The sequence below is a fragment of the Populus nigra genome, chromosome 18 (assembly GCF_951802175.1).
Source record: "Populus nigra chromosome 18, ddPopNigr1.1, whole genome shotgun sequence".
NCBI lineage: Eukaryota > Viridiplantae > Streptophyta > Magnoliopsida > Malpighiales > Salicaceae > Populus > Populus nigra.
Window position 1 is genome coordinate 551,528 of NC_084869.1, and position 14,023 is coordinate 565,550.

The window sequence follows — 14,023 nt, forward strand, 5'->3', positions numbered from 1 at the left end:
GATATTCTCATATTAGAAATTAAATTTTTTTCTCAAGTTTTAAGCAGTTTTATTAACCGCACGTTAGTACATCAACATAGCAACCCTTCCTTAATTTATAAGATGGTAAAAGGATGTTGCTCTTACAATCAATCAGATAAAGTACATTTAATCTTGATTGACATATAAATTAATTTTAAAATGTAAACAAATATAAAATCAAAGATAAATAAATTTACAGATAAATTTTACTTGGTAGCATATCTAATTATGTTTATAATATATATCTTGCATTTTCAAGTATCCTTGAGCTCCCATTTTTGTCTGTATGGTTTTGAAGAAGAAGAAGGTCGGGCTGTTATCCATGGTCGTCGATTAGCTGGTGCTTAACACAACATCATGAACTATATATAGGCAGCAACTTTCATGCATTGTGCCAACGCAAGCATCCACCTTGTCACCTAAATAATCTAGGTGAGCATTTGTCTCAAAATTTGCACTATAATTTTAAGTAATTAAAAAACAACGATATAGGATCTAAATATAGCTGTATTTTTATTTTATTTTTTCATTCAAGATACTATATATAATCTATATATGTCACATAAGAATAGTAAGCTTCTATTGATAGAAATATTCCAAGAAATCACATAAAAATCATCATCCATGCCTAAAAATTAACAAAATTTGTGGCCTATACACTCATACACCATAACCATACAAACCTGAAATTTGCCATCTTGTTTTCCTCTCTCCATTGTTGTTTCTCTTATTAATCTTTGTAGCTATCCACCAGCCTGGTTTCAACAGGTTGGGAATTGGAGGAGAGAAAACTACCATTTATTCTTTAACCTCCCCTTTTCCCTTCCGACCACAATATGTAACACTTGTTCTTCTTCAAATCTTTAATTTCTATGCATTTTCCAATCCAAATTTCTCTTAAACCATCACCACCTTTACCTAACAATGTAATCAATTATTACCATTATCAATATCATCACCAACACCATCTATTATAGCAATTCAATAATTGTTAGGTTGTGTCATGTTGAACATTTCTTCTATTTATGATCCATCCTATAACACCACCTTCGACTTGGCAATTCTCTACTCCATCATTGCCCTCTTCCTCCTTTCTCTCTTCTCTCTTTGCTTTGTATTTCATCTCCTATTCAAATCACAAAATTCCCATCATTTACAAAGCTTCAACTCCCTTTGGTCTGTCCGATTCCTCCTTGTCTTTATCATCACACTTTGGGGTCTTAACGAGCTTTTTCGCTTACCCTTATTTCATAAACAACATCTCTACCCTTTTTTTCCTTCTTTAACACTATCACAACAAGAAAGTCTTTGCAAAGTCCATGTTGTTCTCTCATTAGGGTTATTAGAACCTGGTTTCTTGGTGATCCTCCTATTTCTTATGAACATATCCATCAAGAGAAAAACCCCACGAGGTACTTGGGTTCATGCCTTTCTTTGGTCTGCATGTATTCCCATCCTCACCATACAATTTGTGTTTGTGTTCACCTCGATGGTAAAGATGCCATCTATTTTTCATCGAAGTTCAGTTGTTTTCAAGAATAATTTTGGGGTGGAAATTGTGATGTGCACGTACCCTTTAATAAATTGCATCATATTTGGTGCTTTTGGGGTTTGGTACACTTTGTTCTTCTTCTTGTCATGTTTCAAAGTGGTCACCCTCGTAATCAACAAAAGGTTAAGAGCTAGAATATATAGCCTAGCTTTTGTGGTGATGGTAATGTTGCCATTAGAGATCTTGCTTCTTGTATTGTCAGCTTTTTGGAGACCTGAGGAAACCATATATGGCGCATTTTCTTTCCTTGTTTTTTTCACAACATTAGTTATTGCCACCGTCGGAGAGGGCATAATGATAATTAGACCTATCATTGATTCGTTGGCTGCCGGAGGAACCACTTCCCTGTTTCCACAGAAGCAGGAAGTTGGCCAGAGGTATCTGAGTGTAATAATACAAAGTTGATATTGATCGGGACCAAAGTAGTCACTCTGTTGGTGCATGAAGGGCTTTCAAGTCGACCAAAATATGCATGCCAATGCGCAACATGGCACGGGACCAAGTTATGCCAATCAAGATTAGGTCCTTTCTGTTGTTTGGTATATTGTTCAAACCCCTAATTAGATTTGCAAAGCAGACCATTTTCTCACAGGTTGTGCAATGCCTCAATCTGATTAGTTTTTCTTCTTGATAATATGTTCCTGACTCTGACATCCATGTGTTATATAGTGATCTTGTTGTTGCCTTTATCATGTAAATACAGAGCAGATTTTGTATATACAAGTATACCATGTCTAAGGTATACGACTTTGATGGTTTGGAAACTTATCTCACCGAAGAAAAAAATTGAATTAGCAACAACAAATCCAGTTGCAATTGGAGACATTTAAGTTGCAAAATCAACTTAATTTGCAACTAATTTACTGGATGCAAGATGAGCATTTGTGTTAATCACTACTAAAAACAGGGGTATTAGCATCTGAATTTAGCAATGGAATTATTCGTTGCTAAATTCAGTAACAGATTTACAACGGATTAAACATAAATTATTTTTTTAATATTAGCAACAGAATTTAGCAATGGAAAATTCGTTGCTAAAGACAACGTAAAGTTTGCAACGGTTAATTCGTTGCTAATTGAAAAAATAATTATTTAAATTTTAATATAAAACCAAAATGATAGAAACCGTTGATTACTTTTAATAAGAGAAAATCTCAACCGTCTAATGTTTTTACACCTGCAGGACTCCCCCCCACCCCACACCTTTAGAAACGTAAAAGAACAACAAAACCAGCAGCTGAAAATTAATTACCTTCCCATCTTCTTCGTCCCTAATAACACATTTAGCTGTAGAAAAATCACCCTCTCTTCATCGATTTGATTTTTCTTTGTCCGAAATTTTTTATCTTTTTCTCATTCGTCTTCAACATCACTGATTTTTTTTCTTCATCTTCTTCTCCTTCATCTTAACAGTTTCAATCTTTATCTGTAAACCACCAAAATCACAGACCCATGGCAACATCGAACCAGACCCAGCATAATCACCAACGAACATCCTGATTTACCCCTTCTCTCTGTAAACGGGGTGGGTTTTGCAATATTTTCTTCATTAATTCAGGTAATTAATTTAGGATTTATATTTCTCTCTATTGAAATCTAACTTACCCTGAAACGTTTTAATCTAAATTTTCCAATCTCAGGTGTTATTCTGTCTTATAGATTCATCTCGTTCACCTATAACTCAAGAACATTACTTTGAATAATGGTTTTATGCTATTAATTCGATAATATAAGGGTTATGAAATGTTTTTACCATGATCTATAACCTAATTATGCATGTTTAATTGAAAATTTATAAAAACCCCCAATTTAATTTTTAGGGTTACGGTTCACAAATTGAGTGATTTTAGGCAATTGAAAAAATGTTAGCAATTCATGTGTTTGGAAGAGAGTGATTGATGGAAATTATGCGTCAGTTCAATTTCTTCACTTTCAGAGAGGTGTTTCATGATGTTATAACTTGCTATCGTTTTGGTTCAATTTTTTAACTTGTGGTGCTCTACTTCTATAAATTTTAAGTGTTACAGGAGTATATGGATGCTGTTGAAATCTAAATAGTCTAGCAACTGGTTAACCTGTGATGCTCTGCTTCTGTAGCAGTCGAAGTTTTTCTTTTTTTCTTGCTGTAAATATTTGATTGAGCATGCACTACACTGTTTGTTGCGCTACATGTGGTAATTATCATATCAACATCATACACAGTGCTATCAGTTGTTTATTCTACTTGTTGTTACTGTTATAAATTTTGATTTTATACCAACATCACATGCAGTGCTAACAGAAAATATTATTAATTGCACCTGTGGTAACTGTTATTAATTTTGATATATGTTTAGGATTGGACGACCCAAGGAGTAAAGAGGTTGTGTGACTATGCCTCCAATTTGGAAAACAACTTACTTGAAGAGAATATCCAGGCATGTCATCATCTTTTTGTTTCCTTTTGGCCTTTTCAATACTCTGTTATTGAACTTTACCGTTCACCATGGTCCACAAATTCTGCAGACTTCAGCATCCAGTTCACAGCTAACATTCTCATCAAAGGTAATATTTTTCTTCTGCATGAGGGCACGTGTCTGATAAAACATTGTAAACAAAGTAGTTGTTTTTGTTATTGGAGACACCATATCTATATTTCTAAACTAGATATTGTCTATTTTACCGTCTTGGTTAGTGGGGAGATCTATTTAAGATTGGAATTTAATTACTTTTACTGGACATGCCCAGGCTGAAGCATTCTGTTATCCCAAACCAGAGGCCACATGCTTAAAATAGCTTTGCTTAAGTGCTTGCATATGTTCCAAATATGGTTTCTGGTGCCTAAAGTTTTCACTAGTTTTTGTGTTGTTATTTACCAGGCTAGGGCATTGCCTGCTCCATCAAGTGAACCATCAACTTCTGCTTCGATTGGATCTCAAGAGGTTTGTTTACTTTTGAAAATTTGTTGCCTGTGGCCAAAATAAATTTCTGCAAGCATCAATGAGAGATTGTCGACAATTTTTCATATATTGCGACTTACCCTGTTTTCCAGTCCATGAATAATCTAATATAGCCATCTTACAAGTTTAAAGAATTTCTTTATGACTTTTATTCCATGCTAATAGCTTGATTGATGTTCCCTTTTTAGTTTTGTTTTTTACAACATAAGATAACTTCTCTGTCAGGAACTCTTCCCAGCACTTTTAAGAATATAATTACCTCAATTTTCTTTCCTTGATTTTTCCCTTTCCCAGGTTCAAAGGCCCCCTCGTAATGCTGCATCACCCTCAAGCCAGCAGGTTCAGCTTGAATTTCAATTTGCAGTTTACATCCTTTTTATTTATTTATATAATTTCTTGACATCTAACTTTTTCAACGAAACATTTCCAGAGAAGTAACGGGATTTCAGGAGTGGCTGAGCTTGCTAGCGGCCTCGGGATTTCTAAAGGTATCCATACAGAAGAAGAAACAAGTAATAGAACGAGTTGGTTGAAACCTGCATTTCGTATGAGAACACTTAGCGCAACAAACAGTGTAGTGCAGCAAATATTGGTCGATCCACATGGTTCGTCTTCACCAGCATCATGATTGTATTTTTTGTTATTTTTTTAATTGTATTTCGACTTAATTGTATTAATGCAAGTTTGACTAAATTTTTATAATATGAATATTATTTTTATTTCATTTTTTATTAGTTATACAATTATTTTTAATATTAATTTATGTTGGTTATATATATTCTGCAACTTTTAAAATATCCATAAATAATTAATTAAACAAATTAAAAGTCATTTTGATAAATAAATAAAAATTAATTTAATAAAAATAATATACTCAGCAACTGATAATCCGTTGCTGATTTCTAAAATTAGCAACGGAATATCCGTTACTGGTTGTTAGCATCGGATTATCCGTTACTAATTGTAAGCAACAGAATTTTCACAGCAACGGATAAATCTGTTGCTAAAAAATCAGCAACGACAAATCTGCATCTGATATTTGCCGTTGCTGATTCTGTTGTTAAATTGTTTTAGCAACGGATTTTAGTATTATTTGAAACAGACCAGTCCGTTGCTAATTATTATATTTTTTAGAAGTGAATTAACTTCGAGATTAATTATAAGCAACAGAATTTTCACAGCAACGGATAAATCCGTTGCTAAAAAATCAGCAACGACAAATCTGCATCCGATATTTGTCGTTGCTGATTCCATTGCTAAATTGTTTTAGCAACGGATTTTAGTATTATTTGCAACAGACTAACCTGTTGCTAATTACTAAAAAATTTTTTAGTAGTGAATTAACTTCGAGATATTCCAGTGGGTAAAAAGAAAACTTTGAGAGCATTATTGTCTCATGAGTTCAAGAAGAGTCGGAAAACCTTGTTCTTGACTATAGGCCTTGAAATATAATGGTTTTCTAACAACAGTTGGACAAGGAAAATCTTGTTCCTCCATTGGAGATTTGTTTCTTGTCTTGACAGCTTAAATTATGATTGTTTCTTGGCTAATAAATTGAAAATAGTGAATCCAATTCGGATTAGTGTACCTTTTCATTAGAGGATAAACTTCTTCATGACTTTGATGTCTAGCTAGCTGGCCCTTTTTTATTAGTGGACATGCTAGAAATCCCAAGGCTTTAAATGCCCAACCCAAATGGTTAGTTGAAGCGCATAAGTTTATCAAGTTAGCTCGGTAAACACTAGACCTTTTTTCCCCAGTTTTTTTTTGGGATTTGGGTTAAGATTTGACTTTTTTTTTTGTTTTTTTGGTGATTTGGTGATTTTTATACAAAAATGGTGTTCAAAGAATGAGATTCCATAGTCAAGCTCTTCAAATGATGTAAATACTTAGTGGTTACTTGACAAATATATACATATAATAAAAAAGGTCACCTGCCTCCTTCAACAAATCATAGAAGAGGTAATGGCATGGTAAGGGTCACCTGCCTCCTTCCCGGCCTGAACTTGTACATGCCAGCCAGCAGTTTAGCTGCTAATTGTTTAATGAATATTCAATCAGTTTCTCTCAGGAAAATATGCACATGTTAATTGATTGGTTGATAAGCATTGACCTTTCTGAGATGAAATTATTTTCTTCTTTATGGGATTTCTGATTAAAAATTCTGAAACGTAAATCTGGGTTGACTTTTTTGTTGTTGTTGTTTACACATGAAAACAAGGAAATGTGTGGAGTAGATGTTTTCGATAGTTGCGGTAAATTCCAAAATTAATGCAAGACAGACGGCCTGGTAGGCCGAGTCTATAGTCAGCATAGCTCTTGCTTTGACCCCGTCGACCCTCTTATACATTCGAAAGGGATGAAAAATCTAAAAACATGGAATATTTAAATTTAAACTTTAGTCTCCTTAATCAAGGATGGCTCGTCCATGACTTGTCCCAAGGCTAGGGTTGGATGACCTCAGTTCTTCTAGGTGAATTCAAAACTATAATATTTATTCTAATTAATTTAAAATGATATTGTTTTGCAAAAAAAAAAATTGAGTTTTGATTGATTTGATTAGATAGCAGGTTGATTTATCGGGCTAGTCAAGTTCAGCTATATCGATTTCTATAATATTTAATTTGAAACCCGATCTATTTTATGTTTCGGTTCGTCAGGTTACTGAATTCATCTATTAAACCATGTTAAATTTTTTAACACTGATAAGAAGATTCAAGAGTTTATTTTATTAAACAGACGGGCTTGTTTAAGAATCTAGAAAAAAATAATCAATTTTTTTTTTCTAATTCTAATGGTAAGAGTGAACCTTTTATGCATTCATATTAAGTTTGTCTCTAATCAAATCTTAGGCAAACCATCGTCTCAGATTAGCGAAGCTCTAAGAAGGAAAATATGAGAAGTAATTAAATAATACCTTAATTTATGAACAATACAGGCAACGAAGAAAGAACACAAGCTCCTTGCTTGGGGGAAAAGAAAGGGAAAAAAGCCCTAAATCAAGCTCCATTTCACAATCTCTTTGCCACGAAGCAAAAAAGTCCACTCTTTCATCCACACCTTTTGGAGCGCCTTGTCTTGTAGTTCTCTCGTTCTTCCCTTGATGGCGTATTGCATGCTTGACCCTCGAATTCTTGCGTATTTTAGAATTCACCGGTTCTAGCTTTACAAGATTTTCTAACAATTTGAACTTCTAGACCCCTTGTTGTTTTTCATCGCATTTCTAGACCCATTACTGCTTGTGAATCGGTGGTGTGACCACGAAGCTAGGAATTGATTATGGTGCGACCCACAGGAGAATGCTGCTAGTGGCACGTCCCCTTCTCTGTGCGTGGCAGAAAAGTGGTTGGGTAGGCCAAACATCAGGAGGTAGAGAACTTAATTGTATATGGATATTCCAATCAATTTATTTAAGATTATTTAACGACTAATCAACTAAATATATGCATAAGAAACTATTATCTTTTGATTCCCTGTTTGCTTTTATGTTTTTAAAGTGTTTTTTAAAAAAATTAAAAAAAAATTATTTATTTTCTTTTATCAAATTAATTTTTTTATGATTTTACATTGTTTTGATGTTAAAATAAATTTTAAAAAATAAAAAAAATATTATTTTAATATATTTCTAAACGAAAAAATATTTTGAAAAGCAATCGCTCCCGCAATACTAAATAGACTCTTAAGCTTGAATTCAAGGAGTAAGTATTGATATAGATTAAGGTATAAGCTTGATCTAATAACACTCATTTTTCATGTATTTAGAAGCAATCATAATCAACTAAATAACACTATATTATCAAGGAAAAATATATATACTTTTTATTATATACGCAACATTGTTTCAGATCATAATATATATAATAGTGGAAATTAAATGGAAATCAAATTAATTCCATGTCAATATCTTGAATTACCAACACAAAGCATGATGTTTTGTCTTCGTACAAGATTTATGGTGAAATAAATATCTATAGACTATAGTTATCTATCCATTTAATTTGATAAAGACCTAAAACCTAATTATCCTATACCTTTTATAATGGATTTTGATTGGCCACTATATATGTTGCAGGTTATCTTCCCCGTCCATTTGGGGGCAAATCTTTGATTTGAAAAGTGTAAAGCAGGTGCGAAGAATAAAGCTGCAAAATTAAAAAAAAAAAATACAGAAAATCAATGAAGAAGGACCTAATTGAAATGATCATGTATTTCTTTAGCCTTTCCTAACTTATGGGTGGGCCAAAACCCGCAACCCTTTGTTTTCTTTCCCATTCTCCCGAATCCACTATATATCATGCTGAAAAGGTGAACTGTCATGGAATTTCTATGCTACCCACACACGCATATATATAGTATTTATTTTTTTAATTTAATGTGTGTGTATTATTATTTATGAATATTAAATAATAATTGAATAATAGGTAATGATATGGATATTCGAAACTCAATAAATAAAATTTTTAAATTTTTAACTAATAAATAATAAATAAGATATAGAAAAAAGAAAAAAAAAACCAACTTGACTCTTGCCATCTCTACAGAGATTTCCAACTCATGATTGGTCTCTCACCCACATATATATATATATATATATATATATATATATATATATATATATATATATGATCACACACCTTTGCATCACAAAAAAAATTGCAATGAAATCAGCCGCAACATCCGGCTAGACCTTGACCAAGGAGCTCTCATGTAGGTGTCATCCATTAAAGAAATAATAATAATAAATAAATAAATAAAGGGTAGAATTGGTAATACATCCACAACCCCTGATACGGCTGCCTTAAGCGTGTTTGTCTGCAATTTTGTAACTGTTCCAAGATCACACGTTAAAAACAAGGTAATTAGTAATTAGTGACTAATTAATTAACTTGTCAGATTTTGTGATGTCAGGTTTGACGAGTTCACGCTTGCTATTGGTTGCTCCCTTCTTGCTGACGTCTACATGGCCGTTCACGGGTCCCACGTCGTTTCACCTCTCATCGTTATCCTCTTTTCTTGGTGTATTTGCTATGAGCAGTTTATTCTCTCCTCCTACCTCCAAGATTACTGGCTTGTGAATATCTGAATATATTATAACCATATATATTGATTTAATTTGGTTTGATTTATTAGCTAAATATTAGCTTAAAAAATATGAATATTAATATGACCCATAAAGGGAGAAAGAATAAGATATTAATTAATGTATTACCTTAATTAGTAATTAAGGGAAATACCTCATCATAATCTCGGCAATCAAAACACACGAATCTCACAATAAATTACCAATATTAATTAATCCTACAAAATCGTAATATTAATTAGAAAATTCAAATCCAAATAATATTAGAAAATATTAATAAAATAACTTAGAATTGTCTGAAGATGGACGTCATGCTTGTCAGGGTGGCAGACACCCTCTTGGTTAAAATAAAATAAAAAATAAATTTATAATCTTATCCAAAATTTGCAGCATCTGTCAACTGAAATATAGTGTTCTTAGAATTGATATTTTACATGAAATCCAAATGCTTAGAATTTATTTTAGTCATGTTGATGAGAAAGTCAAACACTCCCTTAAATAAAATAAAATAAAATATCAAAATTACCTGGTAATTATGCACCTAGAAATTATTATTATTTTAATATAATAATATCCCTTTCTGATTGGAAAAGCCTGCGAGGCTGTCATTCACACAACAATGAATATCAGCTATTTTAGGATCCATCACAGCACTCGCAATCTTCACATTTGCCCTATTTTTTTCACCTTTTTATCGCACTAATTAATCATAGAGACGAATAATGTTTATTTATTTTTCTCTTAATATTTGACCCTTCGCTTATTTGAAAAGTCAAATGTTAATTTCCACCAAGCTTTATCCTGTAAATAGCGTGTTTTAATTCCAGCTGTAAATAAGATGATCAATTTTGTATTTACATTCTCTTATCTTAGACGGAAAGTTATTAAAAAAAATATATAGAAACCTACCTAAGATGTGAACTCATGGCGTCTCTAGCTGTTTCTGTCTCTAGAACAACCTCTACGAGTATAACCGAAGCATATCCTAGCACGCTAGAACCATATCTACTACCTCCCTCCCCCACTATATATATGTAAACCACTCTTCTTCCTAGAAAAAAAATAACCCTCGATCTTTCTTTCTTGTGCTTATGTTGTTTTTGTTTGATTTTCATATATCATGAGCAATATACCAAGATCTCTTGCAGACTCTTCTTTCACCCTTTTCAAGCTTGCCATTTCTGCAGCTGACCCTTGGCCTTTCTCCCTTGTACTCTTATAACCTAAACTGTATAAGAATTTGCACCCATCTTTAGGCTTTCAGGGTGATCTTCTTTGTTGTTTCTTTGATTTTTTGTGGTGTTTAAGCGTACAATGGGGAGTGGAGATAAAAATCATTTGAGTTTCCATATTCACTTGCCAAATCACCATCATCACCACCACCATCACCACCACCACCACCACCATGATCATCATGGCAAGAAGCAGTTGAAAGATATCCCAAAAGGGTGTCTAGCAGTCATGGTAGGGCAAGGTGAGGAGCAACAGAGGTTTGTGATTCCTGTGATTTATATAAATCACCCGCTGTTCATGCAGTTATTGAAAGAAGCTGAGGAAGAGTTTGGATTTGATCAAGAAGGCCCCATCACTATTCCCTGCCATGTTGAGGAGTTTCGCAATGTTCAAGGCATGATTGAAGAGGAAAAGTCCTCCCAAGATCATCATCATCAACAACACCACCACCACCACCACCACCACCATCATATCTTGTGCTTTAGGGTTTGATTTAATTATTTATGGAGTTGTATAAAAATCATTTGTGATCTCTTTTCATTTTCCTTTGTCTACCAGATTTATTATTATCCGCTTCAATATTATTGTATATTTTGATGATCACGAAAAATTTAATGGAAAGAAGATTGTGTTTGGTTCAAGAACAATTAATCACAACCATATTCTCTTGCAACATTTGGCTTGCTTGTTTTGCTGCTTTCTTATTAATGTGAACACAAGAAACGGTTGACAATTGAACTAGTAGATGGAGAGAGCTAGAGGACATGTTAAGGGCAACCGTATAGGACACGGCTAGAACTTTGAAGGGGGAAGAGGGCTTGCTTAGAGCCATTGGATTTGATTCTTTGTGTGTGATTTCACAAATCCTTTTGTTTTCTTTTACTTTTTCTTTCCATTTTGTGATTCATATTGTTTGGAATATATTCCTTGTATATAAACCATACATGAAGAGACAAGCATCAAGTCCCTTCACCAAGCTATTTTTTTGAATTATTATTATTAATATTATTATTCCCAATTGCAATGTTTATAGATGGTAATATATAGTTGTTTAAGTCTTTTCTTCGATGTCTTTTAAGAATTCAAAACCTAATGTTTGAAACATTCAGCCGGATCGAGGTTGCCTAGTAGTGCATGTTTGGTGGAGCTCCACCCTCTTTCTAGCTATTGCTCCTTCTCCACTTCAAATACAAGATCAGTGCTTGGACTTCGCATTCTTACCAAATCCTTGGAAACTCTTAGCATTTGTCCCAAGATCGATCTTGTTAAAAATTATGAACCATCCTTATTGTTAATTTTTTTTTATCTGCTAATTAAGTTATTTGGCAATAGAAATTAACATTTAGAAGCATCTTGATCGTGCATGTATTAAAGACGGTTGATTAATTTGCCTAATGCTCACGATGCAATTAAGTCGTGGATATGCTCTCAACAAGATATCGCATTCAAAAACTAAAAATATACATTATTTAGTTTATGTAATTAACTCGGATTACACTAAAACGATATAATTTTAAAAATTAAATTAAATTTTGATTGGATAAACCAAGTCATGAGTTGACCTTTCAAATCAATCGGGTTTGATAATATCAAATCTCATCTAATTTAATTTAAAACCTAACTCGAGTTAGATTTTAATTGATAAATCACCTAGTTAACCCACTAATCCAAACATGGTTTAATAAGAGTAATATCAAAAATATATAATGCCAAGGCATGCAAATGAAATCAAATCATATCAATCGGGTGAGGAAACAACAAAACCACAATCCCAATTTTGCGTAGGGAGTGTGCATCACTTTTTTTACAGGTTCCCAGATAATGAGTGGTTTTCTTGAACAATTTAGCCAAAAGATGCCCCTTAAAGTCATCATCAAGTGCATGTGACAGCACAGCTTAGTTGAAACAATTTGGTCCCATGGAAACCGACGGTTGGAGAAAGGGCCGGACGTTTGCTTTAAAGGCTGTTTGCTTGTATGAATGCAATTGCATCTCTCCTATTTTCTGCCTACATTTTGAAACCATAAGCTAACATCATGTTCTTGCTCGGCCCTCAGGGACCACGTACGCCACCTTGTACAGCATTTATATTCTTTTTTAGGCTGGTGGGCAATATTTTAGCCTGCAGATTTACCAAGTTTGATGCTTTACTGATTGAACTCTCTGTACTCTCTTGGCAGCTGCTGGCCATGGAAGAATTGGAAGCTAAAATTCTCCTTGAGAAAAAGAAGCCGAGAATTAGTAAAAATCCCTCCAACCAATGTTAAATTAAAGTACAAATAATTTTAAAACTTCAAGGCGGTGGTCTGATGGTACGCTTCATTTATTAATCTTCTTGTTCAAGACTTAGAACAACATTCAGATGAATTTATTAAAAAAAATTTGTGTCCTTGAAGAAAGAATATAATTTTGATTTGAGGTATAAGCTGGTCTAGAGATAGAATTAATTCGAGGAATCTTTTCCATGTGTGAAGAACATAATCTTCGGCACTAGCCACGTCGGCTTCCTACTGCTCTTGTGGGCTATATAGCTGTCCAGGCTCAGGCCTGATCTTTTAAGCTGGTTGAAGCCCATGGCTTATAATTATGTCTGTGGTTGGTGTATCAAACAAAAAAACAGCACTTGGAAAAAATGTTTTAGGCAGACTTGCATGCCATGCTTAGTTGCTGAAGCAGTAAATCTCAATCTCTGAAACCTAATTACACAAGCACGTGACCATATCTTGAAGCCAAAATGAAGAGGAGAATCTAAAATTATTTTGTATCAAGGATGTACACATATTATATATATATATATATATATATATAAACATATGAGGCGTGCGTTTTTTAGTGTACATTTTTCACAAATCACTTTTTTTTAAGATTTTCAATTTGATCCTTAACTTCAATTTGTTAATGCATAATTAAACTCTTTTGAACTCAAATTAGTATCTAATTGCTTTTGTTTTTTTGAAGAAAAAGTTGAGTTGAAAAATAGACTACTTAAGTGCAAAGAACTGGAAAATAAATGGCAATTTCCAATTTCATACCAAAAGTTCATTTAGTCCCTCTTTTTTTAGTTAATAGGTTAATTGATCTTTTTAGTTATTAAAAATTCATTTTTAATAAAAATTCTTATTTTTTTTATTTTTCAATCTCTGATTTGTTTGAGGAGAGAGAGAAAGAGCTCTTAAAAATTTCAGTGTAAAAAAAAAG

At 33.2% G+C, this 14,023-nt stretch overlaps 1 protein-coding gene and 1 long non-coding RNA gene across 2 annotated transcripts; both read left to right on the plus strand.

The window, feature by feature from the left end:
* Positions 1-4,472: 4,472 nt before the first annotated feature.
* LOC133678133 (uncharacterized) lies at positions 4,473-5,086 on the plus strand. The gene is made up of 3 exons (XR_009835901.1): positions 4,473-4,494; positions 4,807-4,851; positions 4,943-5,086. It is a non-coding gene; the product is annotated as an uncharacterized LOC133678133 (long non-coding RNA).
* Positions 5,087-10,486: 5,400 nt separating this feature from the next.
* On the plus strand, positions 10,487-11,472 carry LOC133677966 (auxin-responsive protein SAUR32-like). Its single transcript, XM_062100110.1, has one exon. The coding sequence runs from the start codon at positions 10,907-10,909 to the stop codon at positions 11,315-11,317; it is 411 nt and encodes a 136-aa protein (XP_061956094.1). The 5' UTR covers positions 10,487-10,906; the 3' UTR covers positions 11,318-11,472.
* Positions 11,473-14,023: the final 2,551 nt, after the last annotated feature.

Excerpts from the sequence above, each read along its gene's own strand:
- LOC133677966 (XM_062100110.1), top strand. The coding sequence starts at position 10,907 with ATGGGGAGTGGAGATAAAAATCATTTGAGTTTCCATATTCACTTGCCA.